The 19898-nt window shown below is 35.4% G+C and overlaps 2 protein-coding genes across 3 annotated transcripts in view; one reads left to right on the forward strand and one right to left on the reverse strand.

Annotated features, from left to right (window-relative positions):
* The window catches only part of LOC121416204 (dmX-like protein 2), a 92503-nt gene that overhangs the window by 22939 nt on the left and 49666 nt on the right, over positions 1-19898 (forward strand). Inside the window, 2 exon segments of the mRNA XM_041609696.1 lie at positions 11222-11303; positions 15237-15387. Coding sequence (XP_041465630.1) covers positions 11222-11303; positions 15237-15387 — 233 coding nt within the window.
* LOC121416205 (keratin, type I cytoskeletal 10-like) lies at positions 854-7879 on the reverse strand. Of its 2 annotated transcripts, none has more exons than XM_041609698.1 (2): positions 7085-7879; positions 854-2273 (listed from the first exon to the last, which is right to left on the reverse strand). In XM_041609698.1, the coding sequence occupies exons 1-2, from the start codon at positions 7128-7130 to the stop codon at positions 1687-1689; spliced, it is 633 nt and encodes a 210-aa protein (XP_041465632.1). In that variant the 5' UTR covers positions 7131-7879; the 3' UTR covers positions 854-1686. The 2 variants fall into 2 exon arrangements, with proteins under 2 accessions (XP_041465632.1, XP_041465631.1); XM_041609697.1 differs by lacking the exon at positions 7085-7879 and adding an exon at positions 4571-5924.

Raw genomic sequence — 19898 nt, forward strand, 5'->3', positions numbered from 1 at the left:
TAAAGTTTCAGGCTATTAAAGCAAAGATGCCTGGTTTATTAAAACGAAATGTTCAGGAAATAAAAGTTTACCCGGATGGTTATATATAAATTTGTGGAGTATCAGGCACCAGGAGGGTCCTATTTGACAGACGTATATCCGATTAAATGATTATCCACGGTATATAGTCGTGACCATCATCTTTCATTAGTTTTATTATTTCTATCATGTAAGTTACATGTATGAAGGGGGCCCCATGCCTGCGTACATACATGTACATGTGTAACTATTTAAGTTAAGATTTTAACATGAATCTCTGTTTATTTTACAAAAATTTTCAGTGTTCATGTTCCTTTTGCCAAAAAACCTCATAAGAATTTGAAAGAAATATATGATTTTCTTGAAAAAAAAACCTTGGCCAGTCATTTTCAGATTGAACAAAAAATGATCCCCCATGTCCGCATACATTTACTCATTCATAACACGATTCAGGATTTTGATGAGAAACATGAAATGACATGAAATGCCCCAAAATTCATTATTTTTCACCATTTTGAGTTGGATTTTTTTTATGATTAATATCATTCTATGTATTGCATACATGTGTAAAGTTTGTGGTTGTTGTGTACATTTTCTAACTAGAATCACGTAGGTATGGGTGTGCGCAGACAACAGGGACCGCACAGACTTGGGGGCGATACCATATTACATGTACATGTACAGTAGTAAACCAATTTTACATTGGACAAAGGAAACATACACCTGTGGACCATTGTATATACTTTACAGTTTATTATACAAGATACAACATTATATTTCACTGACATTGACATTTATAGTTTTAACAAGCATGTATTCATTGAAAATGTACAAGGTCTAGTGTAGAAAAGCACTTGAAATATTGGGATATTTTACCAGGAAGAAGAGTTCAATTATGCATTTTTTTTTCATTTATTGGTTACTATTGTCATGCTTTTCTACAAAATGTAACTGTAATTATTTCTTTTGTTGTGATTTTGAACTTTGATATTTCACTCTCACTGTGTGTGGATGGCTGTATAAAAGATGATTATTAATGCTAATGAAGCAAAAAGTAGATCTTGAGGTATGCAAAAGACTTTGAGAAGGGACTACAATGAAAATTAATGGATGAGAAATAACAAGGGGAGAACAAAAATGAGACACTGGAATAAAGTAAAGTAAAATTGTGTTTGTGTCTGATATGTGTGTTTCATCAGTAGGAAAGAGAGAGAGAGAGGGGGGGGGGGGGGATGGGGGCAATCAGAAAAATGAATGAATGGAGTAGGGAGTTCAGAAAGAATTAATGAACCAAATGAATTGTTGACAGGTAATTGAAATCTACAGTAGATAGTAAACTAGTATCTCTTGAGTGAAAACAGATCACATGTGGAATGGGATTGAAGACTTGAAAATCAAACTAGATTTCATGTACGTGTACATACATGATGTATGTTTATGAATTTTGAAGAATATTTAAAGTAGACACTGATTGATTTTGACAGACACCACAATCCATGGTTGGTTTTAATGACATTCACACATGTAGATATTCATTGGACTTGGAGTGGTATTATCATTCAGTTTATCAAGAAAAAAACGATACACTGTAGATTCCATTGTCAATATGTTTTGAATATGAAATAGCAGCGTTAATACAGTCTTAAAGTTGAAGTTTTCCAAAGATGATTATGCTCGTGTTGCATTCACCTGCACCTTTCGATGGACTTGCCTCATGACAAAGAAGGACACACCAGCCAACACACACAATAGAATGATGACACCAATGACAATACCAGCAATGCTACCAGCAGATGCATTAGCAAGGTTCTGCATGCTGTCATCGTACCCTGGGTTAAGATTGCCACCTTCTGCAAAGGAGCCTCCTTCACCATTGCTACCTCCTCCAAATCCACCACCATTGCCTCCCGAGACACCACCAGTGCCACCATAATCACCCCCATTGCTGTTTCCGCCGTAGTCGGTGCCAGCTGCATTGATGTCCCAGTCGCTACCTTGCGCGTTGCCCCCGGAAGTGTCACCTATGCCGGCGTCAACAGGGGCGGTGTCCAGGTTCGTGTAGCTACTGCTGCCCCCAGCAAATTCGTTTGCGGCCCCTAAGCCAAAGGCGGTGCCATCTCTGCGTTTCTTTGGTAATGCACCCAGAGGTTTAGGAGTGGTACTCGGTTTCATGAAACCAAAGTCTGTCTGTCTTTGCGGTGCTCCTGCGTTGAGTTGTCTGTAGTTCATCAACCAGTCAAACTGGGCGGAACATGCTGTAGGGATAAGAAAAATAAGAAAACAAGTCTTAGATTTGCTTGTACTTTAGAAGGAAAGGTATTTCCATTGTCAGTATACAATGTAAATACAAATACTGTGTATAGATTCAATGGAGAGTACCTAGTGGTTCAATATTACATGTATGTGTACTCAAATGCTCAAACAAATTCAGATAATATTTGGGAATCACATGTAGGCCTACATAATGTATGCAAAACACACAATGGTATTTTTTATAATAAATGCTGGGTGATATTGGAAATTTTCAGAAACCACAAATAGTCCTTGTATGATGAAAATATGAAATATGAACACGTTCATGTTACATACATGTACATGTGTACATTGTACAATAGAAATATGAACACGTACAGTACTAGTAGCATGCTCACATGCACCTGTACAGGTACATATTTGTTTTATCTGATTGATGTACATATTTATTCCCAAATCAATCCTGGAGTCATGTACATGTTGTACATATATGTACAATGTAAACATGTTAATCACCACTACATAAAAGGCTTCTGAAAATGACTTTCTATGGTTTCTTATCTGAAAGTAGGACCATTCATTGGATGTGATATTTGAGCAGACCATATCAATTCATAATAGACTATATTGTGAACTGGGTTTTTTATGAGACAGCAAACATTTGATGATTCTAAATTTGGAATGAAATTGGTTGCAAACCATCAGTTGGTGAATGACTAAAACATAGTTTTGCCACCGTGGCATTAGTTTTATGTGTCAGGATTGGAACCTGATGAGTCCAAGGAATCAACAGATTAGGTGTATATGATCCTGTTTCCCCTAAACATGGATACATGTAGGCTCATAACCCCCAATAACAGTTCAAGTTTCAGTGGTTAAATACCACTGTGTATCAAAACCACATGATGAAGTCATCCATCAGAGTGAAGTGACTCAAAAGGTCTTATTACAAGTGTCAATTCTGCCTTTTTTTAGTCCATTTACCAATAACCGTTAAGTGCGTACAAGAATTTGATGAGCTAATGATGTGGGATGGCAAACACTCAGACAGATTTCTGACATTCTGTAAACATGGTACCGGTAGTTGTAAAGTTCAGTCTCTTATTCAGAATATCCAATTCCACAAGTTTTTTTTTCTTGAGTATGCTGTATATTATGTACACCTTTTCTTTTATTCCCTATACATGTGTATGTTATGGCATAGCCCCCTACATATATTGTACCTGAAAACTTTAACATTTGTCAGAGGATGGCCAGACATAGCAGCCAGTATAAAATAGCAAACAGGGTTCTATTATTAGCATTCATCCATGATCCATCCATGTACGTACATGTCATGATCATCTACATGTACATAGCCTACATGTACACTACTACTGAACCTTATTATTATGCTGGGAAATTCCATAAAATATGTACATCCGACCCCCTACATTGTATGTAGGGCCTTTAAGAAATTTTCCGGTTTCTGATTTCTTTTCTTTTGAGAGTCTATAATGTTCTCAAAGGACCATGACTTGGTCAGTTTATGAAGTGAAGTACAAGTAAAACATGAGAAAAATGGGGGTTGGACATACAAAAAGGTATTTTATGGAGTTGCCATGATGAGCTACATGTACATGTGTACATACAGTACAAAAAGCATTTGTTGAAGCCTTCAGGATTTATGATGTTCCATGAAAATGGTGCACTGTCATAAATTTTGCATTTAAAGGTTTTTTATAAATAATATATATTCATGATAGTATGAGAAAAGTACCCCCTTTTTCAGTCCTATAAAGGTACTGTACTGATCCAATGTACTGTGCTTTTTTTGTCCCTCGGAGTACACACTTGACTGTAACATTTGTCACATGGCTTTATTGTCTCTTTAAATAATACCAAACTCTTATACCCTCTCTCTACATTCCGAAACCATTTCGTTTTTCTGCCTTGAGTAAGAGACCAATTTGATTATCAATTTCCATTTCACCTAAATTTCTAATTTCACTTCGTAGGAGTGAGGCCCTTGAATAGAACTAGTCATGCCTGAGGTAACGTCACTGCCAAATGCAGAGATGATGATGATTCAATTATGACACACAGTTATTCATACATGTAGATGGAGCTAAAGAATGAGAGGATGAGAAAGGGAACAAGTGAGTGGCAGAAAGAAAAGATAGAGGAGGAGGCAGAGAGAGAGAGGAGATGGATAGAGATGTAGAGAAATAGAAATAGGAGGCAAGGTGAGTCTCAAAAATAGAATGAGTTTTCTGGGTCACATGATCCAATACATTTTGTACTTTCCAGTGTCTTTTACCTTTAATTATCAAGTGACCTTTCATGGCTGTTGCACTACCAGTCAAAACCATTTTATCATGAACTTCTCATCCTGAGTGTGCATCAGGTGTTTTGATTTCCTTCCAATATAGTAGAGACCACTTCTTCTCTTTCGTGATCAGGCAAGAAATGATACACATCCTTTGGACTCTCATTAGGCGGTGCTGCACCAGCCCCACTTTGCTCAATCTCAAGATTTTAGCCCAATCGGCCCTCTTTGCGATTAATCTCAAGATTCAAGTAACCCTGTCTCCACCAGCCCAAGAAGAGCAATCCTTGCTCGAGCGAGGCATCAATGGTGCGACACCGTGAATAAATAAGGGAAATTTATGTTAATTGCGCACTATTTTGCAAATAATCCAATTGAAGTTGAGTTTAGGATTGCAATCATGAGATAAATCCAATGAACTATCATGATGATGGTGTCTCCATTACAAATAATCTCAAGATTGTTCAGATCGAGATAATTTGCTGGCTCAGGTATACGGCCCTATACAGCCATTTACTATTTAGAAGCGTGAGGTCAAATTAGCTTTGCATATGAGACAAGGATGTTTGTTTTTATTGGTTGTTATAATGCAACAGCTTGAGCCTACATGTACATGTAGATCAATTAATCAGATATCCATTGTTGATATGAAAGGTCATTTGGGATATATACATGTCATGAACAAGTCTTTTGTTTAGGTCTGTCAAAACATCTACATAGTGTACAATTGTGTACAATTTATTCTACTACATTTAGGTTTAGGGGCAAAAATTTGAACTGCTTTGTATTCACATGCAATACCAAACTTCAAAGGGTTGACATACTACCTGTAGTTGTTGACTTTTTGGTGTGCTTCACCTGAGAGTGTAGATGTATCGTTATGGAAGATGGAGCAGAGGAAATTTACAAACCTGAAATACCAAATAAACCCTGGGGATTCCCCTTAGCTGATCGTGTCTGGCAGTAATTTGTTGGGCGGGCGTATCATTTATAATATTGGAATCCGATTAGAGAATTGCGCACACCCACAAGTGAAGAAAATACACAGGAGGAAGAAAGAGTTAGAATGCATTTTGCCTTGTTAATGTGGCAGTGTTTTGTGGTATAAAACAGAAAATGGTATTGAGAAAAAAAGATTGAAAACGTGAACAAGTATTTACATGTACACCGGTTCATAATGTCTTTTCTTTACAGTTAGCAGTTGTAATAAAAAGAAAGATCTATTTGTCTGTCAGCATGTATCAAATTAAAGTCACTGAAAATGAGAACATCCTCAAATGACAACTCAGTTTTTTACAAATTGTAGAACTTGACAGATTTCGCTTGAACATTGTAAGCATTGAAAGGAAATTATGATATACGCTTTGCAAGTGAAATGATTGTAAAATTATGATACCAATCTTTTGTGTCATGGAAAATTATGTGTACTGTTGAACTATCATAAACGATCACACGCTATCATGACTATCACAAAATGCTAGAAAAAATCACCCCCTGATTGAATGAGAACTTCGAGTTGGATTACCCCAGTTTCTTCTGACTTTAGGATGTTTATGTAAGAGCCTCTCATGTCTCACTCTGCATAGCAATCACAGATAAATGACATAGATTTCCCGAGAGAAAGTGTGAATTTGAAAAGAGAAATGTACTTTACATGTATATTTCCAGTTTACATTTTCACACCTTCTGATTGATCAGTATCAGTGGAGATTTGATGAGACATTAGAGGCCCTGCCAAAGCACAGAATTGGGTCATGTTGCACCATTGTAAGGGACAAAAGCCTTGCACCCTTCACCTAGACTTGTATGATTTATTTTAAGGCAGTTTGCACCCTCTGCACATATAGTAAAATCTAATTTCATGCTTCCTTGGCATTTTAAAGAAAAATATTCTCAGTGATTTTAGAAAATATTTAAAAAGATCTGAATCCATGTGTGACTCCTCAGAGTTTTGTGTGACAAAACTTTCATACTCTGTATTATTACTACTGTACAGTATATATATTTTGTGACATGTCAATTAAAGGACTAACTGCAGGAAATCTTTGCCTCAGTCAAAGCAATTGGGACCACGTTTTTTTTACTTTACTGGAGAAAATTTGTCGAAAGGCACAAATGTTTTGACAGTTTTGCAAAAATAGCTTTAACTTGTATAGTAGGGAATAAATGGATGTATGGAAGATTTGACTGAAATGCAAGGTTCCTATATCAATCAAACTTTCAAGCCAGAAGGTGTTTTTGTGATTGGTCACTGAGTCTGCTAATAAATCCTGGATTCTGTATTTTAATGGTTGAAAGAATTAGTATTTGAATAACAAAATATTGAGTGCTGTACACTGTATCTATATAGAGATTGAAACATTACTGTTCATATTCATGCTTTCATAATTTCAGATTTTCATTTCATATTCAAATACCCAATAGTAATGAAATAGTGATAGTTTATATCACTCTAATCAATAAGATTATGCAAAAAAAAAACATTTTTGTGTGTTTAGTACTCACCCAAAATTGGCATAAAAAGACAAACAGCTAGCAGTTGAACGTTCATTTTGTCAAGTAAATAATTCCTCTTGCTTTTCCAAAAGATATCAATTCAAGTCTTAGTTCTCCTTTATAAGAAGGCTTTCACTATTGCCTAGCTTGGCTCAAATCCACGAATAAACTGGTCTGCTTTTTCCCCAGCTTATCGATATTAAGTAAATATGGTAGGTGAGGTAAGTATGTGATCCACTTTTTAATGAAAAGTAAACCCTGTAATTCCCCTTCCCCAAACTTTTAAACCCCAGGATTTGCAGAGAGGGGGGAAGTTTCACACTACAGGTGGCTTTTGATTGGCCAAGAGTTTAGACTGATGCCTGGATAGGGGATGCTACCTAGATCTTTGGCCTGCCCACAAATATGTATAATTTGCTGTTCGTTCTGTCTGTCTCTTTCCTTCTCTCTCTGTCTGGCTCTCTCTCTCTATTCCTCTCATCCTCTTGAACTTTTTCTGCTTTGCTTTCTGTTTCTTGCTGTACTCTCTCTCTCTCTCTGCTCTCTCATATTACAATGAGGCTAGATATGATGGTTTGGTCTATCATCAATCAATATTAACAGGTCTACAGGTATATTTGGAAAGAAAAGTTGCACATTGATACGATGCGAAATGCCTAAAACTGTGCAATGTACAGTCCGGGTACATGTACAGCCAACTTGCAGGCTATCCCAAATGGTAGAGTTGTGGAGAGGGGTATCTATGCAACAGAGTTTTCAGATTGATACATAAATTATGGGGTCGTTGGAACTCTCTTATCACCATGACAACTAATACCGTGTTTACACATTGACTCGGCTCGCGTGTTGAATCCGCGAGCCGGGTTGAACACTGCGAAGAAGGGATCAGAGATCGCGTTCATACGTACATATAAAAAGGCGAGTTCAACACGGCTCGCGGATCTCGAACGGAAGAATTATGACGTCGCAAATTAAACACGGGAAATTCACCGCCGGAATCGAATCTTGTCCGTGCGAACAACAACAATGCCAAAAGTGAAAGCGCGCACAGTGACCTAGGTCAAGAGAGTTCGACACGGCTTTCTGTTTACACACAAAAAAATTGCCGAGTCTGACTCGGGTCGCGGGTTGAAACCTTCGATTTTGTAGGATCGATAAAGCCGTGTTCGACACGGCTCGCGGATCACTCTGATCGCGTTTACACAGCATAAAATTGCCGTGTTGAGCACGGCTCTCGTGTTCAACCCCCTAGCTGAGTCAATGTGTAAACACGGTTTTATGTACATGTATGCTCAATAAATTATTTCCTTTTATTGCTCATTCGTCTTCATGGCATTCTAAATCAATTATAGATTGTTTAGGCAATTATTTGATTAAAACCTCCCCCCAAGAAAAAAATACTTTGGGATGCTGTAATAACATGTAGATATTCATTTACGGGGTCCTTGTAATACAGAGCAGACAATGGTACTTTTTCTTAAAAACTACTTTTAAAAAATGCTAGAGGTATGGATCTCATTTTTTGTTGGCAAAATTAATTTGTAAAATTTGAGAATATTGCAGCAAAAAATTTTATTTTGTAAATTATGAATTAGGATCCTGTTTCCATATGTCAGCCTTATAAAAAAATTAGAGCTCACTATGTCATGCTCATCCGCATTAAGTCAATACAACTCATTAATCTGCTATATGATTACAGTATTAACCGTAACGACATCCATCAAAGTGGAGGCTAGGCTATCTCCCTTTAAGCGTAGGCAGACAGACAATTTGGTGTTTGGGATCAAAATCAATACTCATGCATTTTTCAACTGGACATTTTTTTGCAACATTATATGTGGGTAGACACTTACAAGCATTCGTAGGTACATGTCATATTCCTGTCTTTTGAATGCACTTATTCTATGCACATACATGTATGAAATTTGTTTTTCCAAAAACTATTCAATTTAGAATTTGCAAGTAAGAAGATGTTATAGATTTGCTAGCTAGCTCAAATTCTTCACATCATCAGAATACACATTTTCCATAAACAAATGTTCACCTTTTTTATATCTTGTGCTAGCCCCCTCCAAAAGTATCACTGTTTGAAAAAAAGGTATTATGGCACAATAATTCAATAATTGGGTTATTGGGTTAATTGGTATTATTTCTTTTTTGTATGATTTTTTTCTTCCATCTCATTTTTTTTTCTTCAAAGCAAGTCGTTGTACATGATACAGTTAAACTTACTTTGTTTACGCCTACACCGTACTTGCTTTATAGCCTGTCATTTCGGATGTGACCTTTGCTTTCGATATTTTTGGTTTTGAATCCTTTTGTAAATGGCACGATCACATTGTAAGAAAAAGTTGAGAAACAAGTCACATAACTGATCATGAATATTTTTTCCAGATTGAAATTGATAACATTTGAAATAGAAGAATGACTCTGCAATGGTTTAGAAATTGATTGTGGTATATTTTAGAGCAAAATTGAAGATTGGCTGTTTCCTCTGAAGACTCTGCCTGATTTGTGAAAATGCCACATACTTGAATTATGAATAGACTTTCAGCCTTTCAGGAAAATGGTCTTCATGATGTTGGTGAAGCGATTGCTATTTATAGCCAGATGTCTGTCTACATCAGATCGTGAACAGTTTTTTTTCTTCATTTTTATAGCTATACTTCGCAAGAAAAATTAATGTACTTTACAAGCAATCAATGTACAATAAAATGAATATAACTCAAATTATCTATGAATCGCCATGGTTTTATTGCATCTCACATTAAAGCCATGTACTTGTATGTAAGTCCACCCCAACAAATAGTTGATTTGAATATAAAGAAAAAAATCAAACAAGCATAACACTGTAAAATTCACCAAAATCCCATAAAAGTTATGACATTTTGATAAAGTTTCGCTTATTTCACAAAACAGTTATACAGGTATGCACACCCTGGTCAGTATGCAAATGAGGAGACTGATGACGTCATCTTATTTTCTTTAAATCATATGAATTGTGAAATTATCTAATTTTCTCATTGTCTAGTGTAACAGATTAATTCCTCCCTAAACATGTGGAATAAGCATGAATACAATTATGGTTCAGTCACTATGGCCCTTATACCCTTTTCATAAACCTATCCTCCAATTAGCCGCCTAAGAGTAATGCGGATAATTCAATAAAAATTGCGTTCATAAACTCCGAAAATAAGCCGCATTATTTTTACGAGCGCCCGTCCTGAAAAAGGGGGATAATCGCCATGACAACTGGACACGCCCCCTCCGATGCGGTTGTGTTGGAAAAGGGTGACCTTGTGACCGCACCATGGCAATTATCCGCATAATTTGGAAATGCGTTCATAAACTCAAAATCTTGTCCCGATGCTGCTATTATGCGGATAATAGCAGCATCAGAGTAATGCGGATAACTCTTGTCCTCCTCCAATTTTACGACCAAATTATGCTGCTATTAGCCGCCTAATTCATTTTAATGGGGTTTATGAAAGGGGTATTATCGTCAAATCTGTAAAAAAAAAATGAAATATTGTATAATTCAAAGTTTAACCAAAAAATAGTGAGTGAGGGACATTCTCGACTGTCTTATTTGTATGTCACTGAGTTGTGCATATAGGGTCTCATTGTTGTGTGAAAAAAATAAAAATAAGTTTAAAACCTCATAACTTTAATTTACATCCGATTTTGATGAAATTTTCAGCATTATGCTTATTTGATTTTTCTCTATTTATTTAAATCAACATATTTCAGGACCTGGGGTGAACTTGACCTATGAATTATTGATTACGATAACAGCAGAATTTCTGAGAATTTTGTTCAAGTTTTACTCTTTCTCTTAAATCTATCTTTCTCTGTCTCTTCTTTACTTTCCCCTTCTCTACATGTACAAGTTTCTCTGTAGATATATGTCTCTCTCATTTTGCTTTATTTCTTTTCATCTCTATGTCTCTCCCTCTCTTTCTATTTTCTAATACAAACTCCTATTGATATACATGTTTATTCTATTGCTTATATCTTTCTAACTTCTACCTTCTTTGCTATTTGAATCATAATTGTCTACTCCTTTAATTCATCTCTTGCTTTTATAACCTTCCCATTTTTCTTAGTCAATTCTTACATTTTGTTTCCATTTTTCTTTGTATGCAGCATAAACTAGAGTATCAGTGGGAAGAGACTGGAAGTTTTAAGATTGACTCTCTGGTTAGCAACCTGTCATGGAACCAGGATGGTAAGATTAAATCCATAATATCACACCAAACTAGGGCCCAGTGACACAAAGCACAGAGAAGGAACTTCCTTTGTATATTTGATCACACACAATAACCAGTGCAATAATTGGTGATAACTAGCCCTATGATTTATCCCATGTGTTACTGGACCTTGTCTCAAACAGTTTTTAATCACTGTCGATGAGACTGCATTACATGTAAAACTGTTTGTTTTCCCATTTCAGGGACCAAGATGGTCATAATCTTCTGAACAGTTGCTTTTAATTAATATATTAAAAGCATATTCAGCTTCACTTTTATTTACAAAGCAGCAGTGCCCTATATGGTGTTCAGCATGCATGTAAAAATCAATTTCATAATTGTATACATATTATTCTTTATGCAAAAAGAAGGTCTCTATTGCAAGGATGTGATTTCTAGCTTCATCAGCCCCAGAACAAGAGTACTGGGATGGATAGACACCAAATGGCAATGAACTGCCACTCCCCTCCCCCAATTAAAAAAAAAAATTCCAAGTTTAATATGGCTTCCAAAACCTTCCAAAACCTTCCAAAGCCTTCAGAAGAAACTGAACAGATGATAAAGAGGATAAAGCTTTAAGCAATTCAAAAGTTTTAATAGAATTATTCATCATTGCTTTTCATTGGACAATGTTGATATTTTGATCTGGCACTTATGATGGTTTACTAAAAATAGAGAACATCTTTGCTGGTTTACTATTTCAAAGCATAAAATAGGAAATACCTGATAAACCTTTTGAAGCAGTCTTACAACAAGCAAAGATGTGATGCGAGATTACAGAATGTTATCTTTCAAATGAGCTGATCTTCTTCTGATAATGGGTTATTTTTGATAAATTCATGAATCAGATTAATTTGTGATTCTGAGTGTAAACAATCTTAATTTTAAAATTGTAATGTGAGAATGTAGGTCAGTATGACAGGTTTATTACCTTTTTTATGTTCTACATGTGGGGTATTTGATGAGTTTCCCCTGTCATAAAATTTGTGAGCAATAACAATGTATCGATCATATTTCAAATTTTTTATAAGACAATGACTGATGGTTCAAAGGCCGTGTTTATGCTTCCATTTTTCAGGCCAGAATCAGCGTTTCCAAACGTGATTAGTGCAAAACACGGTGCGTCCATGCTTACTTTCATATAAACGCTGTTTCAAAACGCCGATCGTAAACTCACAAAAAGGTGCATTTGTAAACGTCGCTTTACGATGCGAAGCCAGCTGGAGATCATGATTTGCTCTGAAAAGTTAAGCATAAACAGCACTCCCAGAACCATGTTTACGATCAGCGTTTTGAATCGACGTTTGAAATCGCTGATTCTGTCCTCACAATGGAAGCATAAACAATTTGACCTCCCTTTACGATGCGAAGCCAGCTGGAGATCATGATTTGCTCTGAAAAGTTAAGCATAAACAGCACTCCCAGAACCATGTTTACGATCGGCGTTTTGAATCGACGTTTGAAATCGCTGATTCTGTCCTCGCAATGGAAGCATAAACACACCCAAAGTTGTTTACAGCTTAATATAACTCTGTGTAAAGTTTCACAAGTAATGCCCCTTTACAATACAAGTATGTGCATCACTCTTTAAAAAATTATGGAGGATTATACACACATAGATTGTGTGATTGATAACGCTAAGTATACATTTCAAGATCAGATCGATATGTGTACCCATCTCCATATACAGGTACTGTAGTAGTAGAATTAAGAGCAAATATTTGGACATGTTTGCTGAAAGCCTGAGATGAAGGAGGGCTTTGAATATTTGGGCAAGTAATAAGTTTGATTTAGTCCTGAATATTAAGAAACTAATCAAAATTAAAAAGATGTCCTCATTGAGCATCAGAGCTCCTCTTGCTTGGGTGACAAAAGCTTCTAATAGAAAACAAAAAAAAAATTCAGGAAAGAGAAAACAAAAGTACTGCGAAAATAACACTATGAGATAGTATTTTCTTGAACATGATGTATTACTGGCTTATCCTGCATTATTGTTTGGGTCAATATGAAAATCATTGTCCATGATTATCAAGTTTTGTATGAAATGTGTGCTGAAAACATCTGATAGCTATGAGTAGACCTTTAAAATAAGTTTTTTAGGTTTCTGATTTTTTTAGGGGGGGGGGGTTGTATGAGACCACTTTATCGCACTAAGAATAAAATGAAAATTTCAGAAAACTTTTAAACAGGTGTTTAGAGCTTGGTTTTGAACAGGTTAATTACTTTATAGCTACATATCTTATTTAAAGGATAAGTCCACCCCATTCCCCAACAAAATGTTGATTTGAATAAAAAGAGAGAAATCCAACAAACATAACTAAAAATTTCATCAAAATCGGATGTAAAATAAGAAAGTTATGACATTTTAAAATTTTGCTTGATTTTGCACAACAGTCATAAGCACATCCTGGTCGGTATGCAAATGAGAAGACTGATGACATCATCCACTCACTATTTATTTTGTATTTTATTATATGAAATATGAAATATTATAATTTTCTCCTCAGTGTCAAGTGAAATAATGATTAATTCCTCCCTGAACATATGGAATTAGCATTGATTAATACTATATGTTTCAGTCTAGTTGATCCTTATTATTAGTTCTGTAAACAATGAAATATTGTATAATTCAAACAATAAGAAACAAAAGAAATAATGAGTGAGGGACATCATCGACTGTCTCATTTGCATGTCATTGAGTTGTGCATATCACTTTTTTTTTTAATAGCGAAACTTCAAAATGTCATAGCTTTCTTATCTTACATCCGATTTTGATGAAATTTTCAGCATAATGCTTGATTGATTTTTCTCTATTTATTCAAATCAATATTTTTCTGGGGTGGACTTGACCTTTAAGATAAAGAAGTGATGTACCAAAAAAAAATGTAAAGCCTTTAATATTGTCCCTGTGACAAGTTTTGAAAACAAATTATCCACATCTATTCATTAATTTGTAATATTGGAAATTTCAAAAGTACCCCCATTCCATAAAAAGAAGAAAAAGAGAAATATGGAAACTGTATGGATGAAATCTTCTAAAGCATTTTCTCATAAGAATGGAAATCAAATTAATGATTTCAAAAGCTGCATGGAATACTGATGGAAGTATGCAAGGGCAAAGCATAGAAAAGGAGGTACCGGTATAAAATCTCTAATTTTTATTCTAAGGAAAAGAAAAACCTCAATATACGGCATGCCACCAGAGAGATATAAACCTGAGGATACAGAGATAATGATGGTGGTTTCATGAATTTTTGATGACGCTGCCCTTTCCCATCCCAACAATTGTGGCAGCCTCTGGACGGTAACAGAATCAGCGATCGATCAATTTCAGACGTACGCCACGGAAATGGATGTGAAGGCGATTAGGCACCAAATTGTTATGTCCTCGTTAGGTGGTTTAACCCATTCCGCCAGTATGTTTGTGGTCAGTACCTTGTGATAGGAGCAAGACGAGCACATATGAATGTGAAACATCTTTTTAGAAATGTGTAATGTATTGATATTAACTTAATGTATCTATTTTTAATCTTTGCTCATTTTCAGGGACTACCAACACTTTATTTTTAACCATGATCATACTAGACTATTATCTTCGAAAAATGCACAGTGTGTTAAGATGTAGTTGGGCACTTTATTGGCTGTAATAAAATTGCATGCAAATAGCATATTATAATGCAGTACTTTGAAATTATTGGAAATGGAAAGCCTTTGGGTATGTAAAGCTTTATACAGTACATCAGTAATTGGTGTAATAACATGCAGTTCTTTTTAATATTGCCTGCATAGCAGAAGAACTGCAGATATTCGGAGGGCAGTTGCGATGATGATGATGGCAACATGGAAATCTTGTAATGCCAAGATTAAGTTTTGTAGATGCTCCCAGTGTTAAGTATATTCTATCGTTACAGGAACCAAACTTTTGACTGGTAGCAATGCCATCCAGCTATGGGCATGTGAGAAGGTGGTGACAATAGAAGTGAGTGATGCTGGAGAAGAGACTACTCAATCAGTCGACAAACCTATCCCAGGTTATACCTGGCAATGCTCATGGCAGTGCAAGTAAGAACCCCTGAATATTGCTCATTTTTGGACATCAGAGTTTTTTTTGCTTGTAAATTGTTATTTCGGTTCCATGATATTTGCTCTGCAAAAATTGCTGTGACGGAAAATCTGCATGATAAAGCCAAACATAATCTAACCAACAAAATTAAATATACTCTAATCCTTATCCTCACATTATTCTGAACAAAAAACTCTAAATACAATCCTAACTCTTACCCCCTGCCCTCTATTAAGACCAGAGCAAATGTCGCAGGAGCAAATGTTGTGTCACCGTTTTTTCAGATGCTATACTACGATGATATAATGATGATTCACCCTGATTTTCAGACTTTACTGAAAATAATTGCTTCTTCAGTTTGGCTTTTAGTGAGTCTAAATTACTGTTTAAAGTGATTGGTTAACATTGGTTTGACTTTTAAAAAATCTGAGCTAGAAGGTCACACTTGTCACCTGTGTCTGTGATATGTTCCAAAAATGAAGCCCAGAAAAAATTGCGTTCGAAAATGATTATTTAGTGCTTCAAAAATTGAAATATAAAGTGACCGGAAACACCATCTTTATTTCATCCCTTACACTTATGTGTACTATTTAGGTGTCTATAAGACGCCTATTTACAAAATCGGAGTTTGCCCCTTAGTTTTAGCTTTTCATTCTCAATAATGGTTGTTTTCAGGGTTTATTAGTTCTAATACATGCACTTGTACACATGTTTCATCTTGGTTTGAGAATTTTTTAAATCGGCTGCTCACAAAGTTAAATAATACCTTTAATGTGTTATGATATAATCATACTATCTGACAGCAAGCAGACAGTGGATGAACATATTAGTCTAGATTCACAGAGATGATATTCCAGCCTGTAAGAGACAGTACCCATTTCATATTTAGTGAAGGAGTGGGGGAGTATAATTGTCTTACTGTGAAGGGTAGCTTAGCCCCCTCCGCTTCTAGTTTCATGGACCTGCAAAAATGACAGTGATGTGGAGAAGGATGTCATTGATTTATTTGTCTAATGTCAAACAAATATTGGTATAATTAAACATATGTTGTACTCATAAGAAATAAAATGTGAGAAATTCACACTTCCTGATTCCATTTGAAAATAAAATGACTCTTGCGCAAATCATGTATATCATACCAGTTCATTAGTTTTTTTTTAATGCAAATTTTGAAATTTCTTTATCTGAGCCATGTACACATGAAGGCATATAGTGTATATAGGGCAAACAGCATCCTGAGAAATCCAAACCACAGTGCTAATATGCACCAGTTAGATGTATAAACTTCTGCTTTGAATGTGAACCATGAAAGGGCTTTACAAAGTTCAATGTTGTTTTGCTTTTGACTACATCCACATTAAATACCCTTTTGCCTGTGAGTATGAACGGGTTTATTGAATCCACTAATGACCTCAGTATGGTGTCAATGATGGACAATGGAGGTATCAAGCAACAATCCTGATGCAATTACAGAAATCTCAATTACTGTTCAACGGTGCAATCAACCTACTGATAAAAAATAATTGCTTTCGTGCACAAGACATGCAGATGTCGCTGTTATTTTTCATGGTCTCGATGTAATCATGGATCAAGATCTTTGACAGTTATACTGTCAGTGGTGGATCTATATTTTGTTAAGGGGGGGGATGACAAGTTAGTTTGACCCAATGGTGATGAGCTGCGACGTAATGCATCCTACCCCCCCCACCCCCCCCACCCACCCACCGTAGATCGGACACTGTTCTGCTTGTGCTACTGTCATTAATAGGGAAGGGGTGTGGGAGTTTGATCCCCCACACTCCTTTTTGAAATTATGTATAGATGTAACAAATCGTGATAATTTTGAGGTTCATTATTGGACTACGTGTTTTTATAGTCATTCATTTGAATGGAACTCATGCACGTATCTAGGTTTGATTTTCATTGAAAGAAAAAGAATTAAGCCCATCATGAACAGCATCTTTATGCTTTCACTTCTATTTGCTAGAAAATCAATTTGCCAGTTTTTATTCATTTGACGCTCATACTCGCTCCAGCACGTATGAATCCCCATGCAGATCATTTTGATCCCTGGAATAACTTGAGAATTGTTAGTTAATTGCACCGTCTCATATTTCATAACTATAGGTTAAGAAATGCTATAAGAGGGAATCTCCTTTCTATTGCACTCTTGAGATCTATTTCAGGATTGAAAGAGCTGCATTTGACCTTTCTTAAAGGACTGAAAACCAAAAACAAAACAAAGAAGAGGTTAACAACATAACAAAACTGTGATAGAGGCAAATGAAAGTATTTTATAAAACTGGATTAGAAAGGGGCTGGAGGAGATTCCCTTTGATACAGTATTAAATCTCTTCAAATCTGACTATATTCTTAAATTATTTTCTCTTGATTAATGATCCGTGGGGGGGGGGCAATGAAGGCAAGGGAAAGAGCGGCAGAGAGGAATATAGAGATGGAAAGTGGGAGATGTGATAGGGAGGAAGAGATTTTTTTTTTAATAAGAAAGGAGAAGAGAGGAAGAGACAGCATTGGAGGATGCAAAAAATGAAAGAAACACAAGTACAGAGACTGAGATAACAGGCATGTGTTGCTGGTGTATTTTGGGAATAATTGCATTTGCTGATTCAAACTTCCTAATAGAACATTAATAGTGCATGAAAAGGTCACAAATAGATCCCTTGATGGCTACTGTTTTGTCTTCCCAATGACGTAAAGACGAGAATCTACATGTAATGACTGATAAATTGATATACATTGTACCTTAAAAAGGCCGTGATATAGAACTATTTTGTAAAATGCAGCAATTATTGAAAGAAAGAAAGTTATGTCTTTAATATATAAATGTATGTATAGGAGAGAAGTTTAATAAAGGGGTAATCCGGGCTGAAAATATTTATATCTAAACAAATAAAGTGAAGTTCACAGAGTAAAATGCTGAAAATTTCATCAAAATCAGATAACAAATAACGAAGTTAAAGTTAAGCAATATTTTGTGAAAATAATTATGCACATCATCATGAATATTCATTAGGTGAGCTGATGATGTCACATCCCCATTTTCCTTTTTCTTTTTTTTTTCATTACATGAAATCAATTTTTTTTTTCATTTTTTCATGCATGTGTGAATGTGTCCCCTTTATAATGAAATAAATTGCAGCAATGAATATCTAATGCTCTAAAATCAGTTGTCAATCCAATTTTTTAAGTTCTTGGTTAAAAAAAAAAATCTAATTTCATATAATAAAATACAAAAGAACAAGTGGGGATGTGACATCATCAATTTGCCCATTGAATATTCATAATGACATGCCTAGATCTGTTTCACCAGAATAATGCACATCTTTAAAATGCCATAAATTTGTTATTCCTTGCCCGATTTTGAACAAATTTTGCAGCGTTTTGATTGTCTGATTTTTCTCTATCTATTTTTAATCACACTATTTTCAGCCCGGAGCATCGCTTTAGAGTTTTGTAAAATACTCATGATTGATATTCACCACATATAATTGCTTTGAAAGCCGCGATCATTGATGCCCTGTTGACCTGCCCTTGATACCCGACTCATTGACCTTGGGGATTTGTTATGTCCTTTTTTTATTTTTCCAATTTGCACTGTAGTGCAGAAATGTGCCATTTAAAGTGGCCTTACCCCAAAAATATAGACATGTATGTAAGGTTAGTATAAAAGAGGCATTGGAAATTATTGAAAATTCACTTTGTTTGAAGAATAAGAAAATCTTTGCCATTATGGTATTGTAGAAACATTGAATTTGATTGCATGCAGAGCCCCAATTCCATGGGCCTATTGTTCATTCCCCATTGTCTTAAAATAGAGGCTAATGTCTCGTTAAGCTTCTCCAAGATTTTGGCTTACTTTTGAATTGTGCACAAAAGATTATGTATTTAAAATGCATCAGATTGGAATAATAGCAAAATGTGATTTTGAGTTTGCATTCTTGAACCAACTTTTTTTCTAGACTTACATGTAGATACATGTATTCTTTAACATTGAGGTATGACTCATGTTTAGATCTTATGTGTACATTTACAAATGTGTGTGTTATTTATTCCCCTATATAGTTTCAAGTATTTTCCTCTCTAAAATACAGTTAACGATTTTCCTACATCCAGCTATAAATTCCTCTAAAAATAGATACAATGTAAAGATTTGTCAGTGCAACCTGTTGGATAATGTCTGTTTCATGCATTTTTCATGAGTAGCTTTTTTTTGTGGTATTAGCATATTCTTCTCGATGTGTGGCTTTCAGAATCTGATGTATTTCTGCAGGCGATAATAGTCACATATATTACAAGAATATTGCTAAAAAAATGCAGAGTACAGGTTGTTTTGAAAAGTGATATCAGTCTACTATTTTTCAATGTTATACATTTTATTGATCAAAAGTTGGAGAGGAAGGTGCATGCTCATGATGCTTCAGTTCAGGTCTCAATTATGAATTCATGCTTTTCTCTAATTAAATTATAATAGGAAGTGTATAAACATATG

This window comes from Lytechinus variegatus, chromosome 5 (genome assembly GCF_018143015.1).
Source record: "Lytechinus variegatus isolate NC3 chromosome 5, Lvar_3.0, whole genome shotgun sequence".
Lineage (NCBI taxonomy): Eukaryota > Metazoa > Echinodermata > Echinoidea > Temnopleuroida > Toxopneustidae > Lytechinus > Lytechinus variegatus.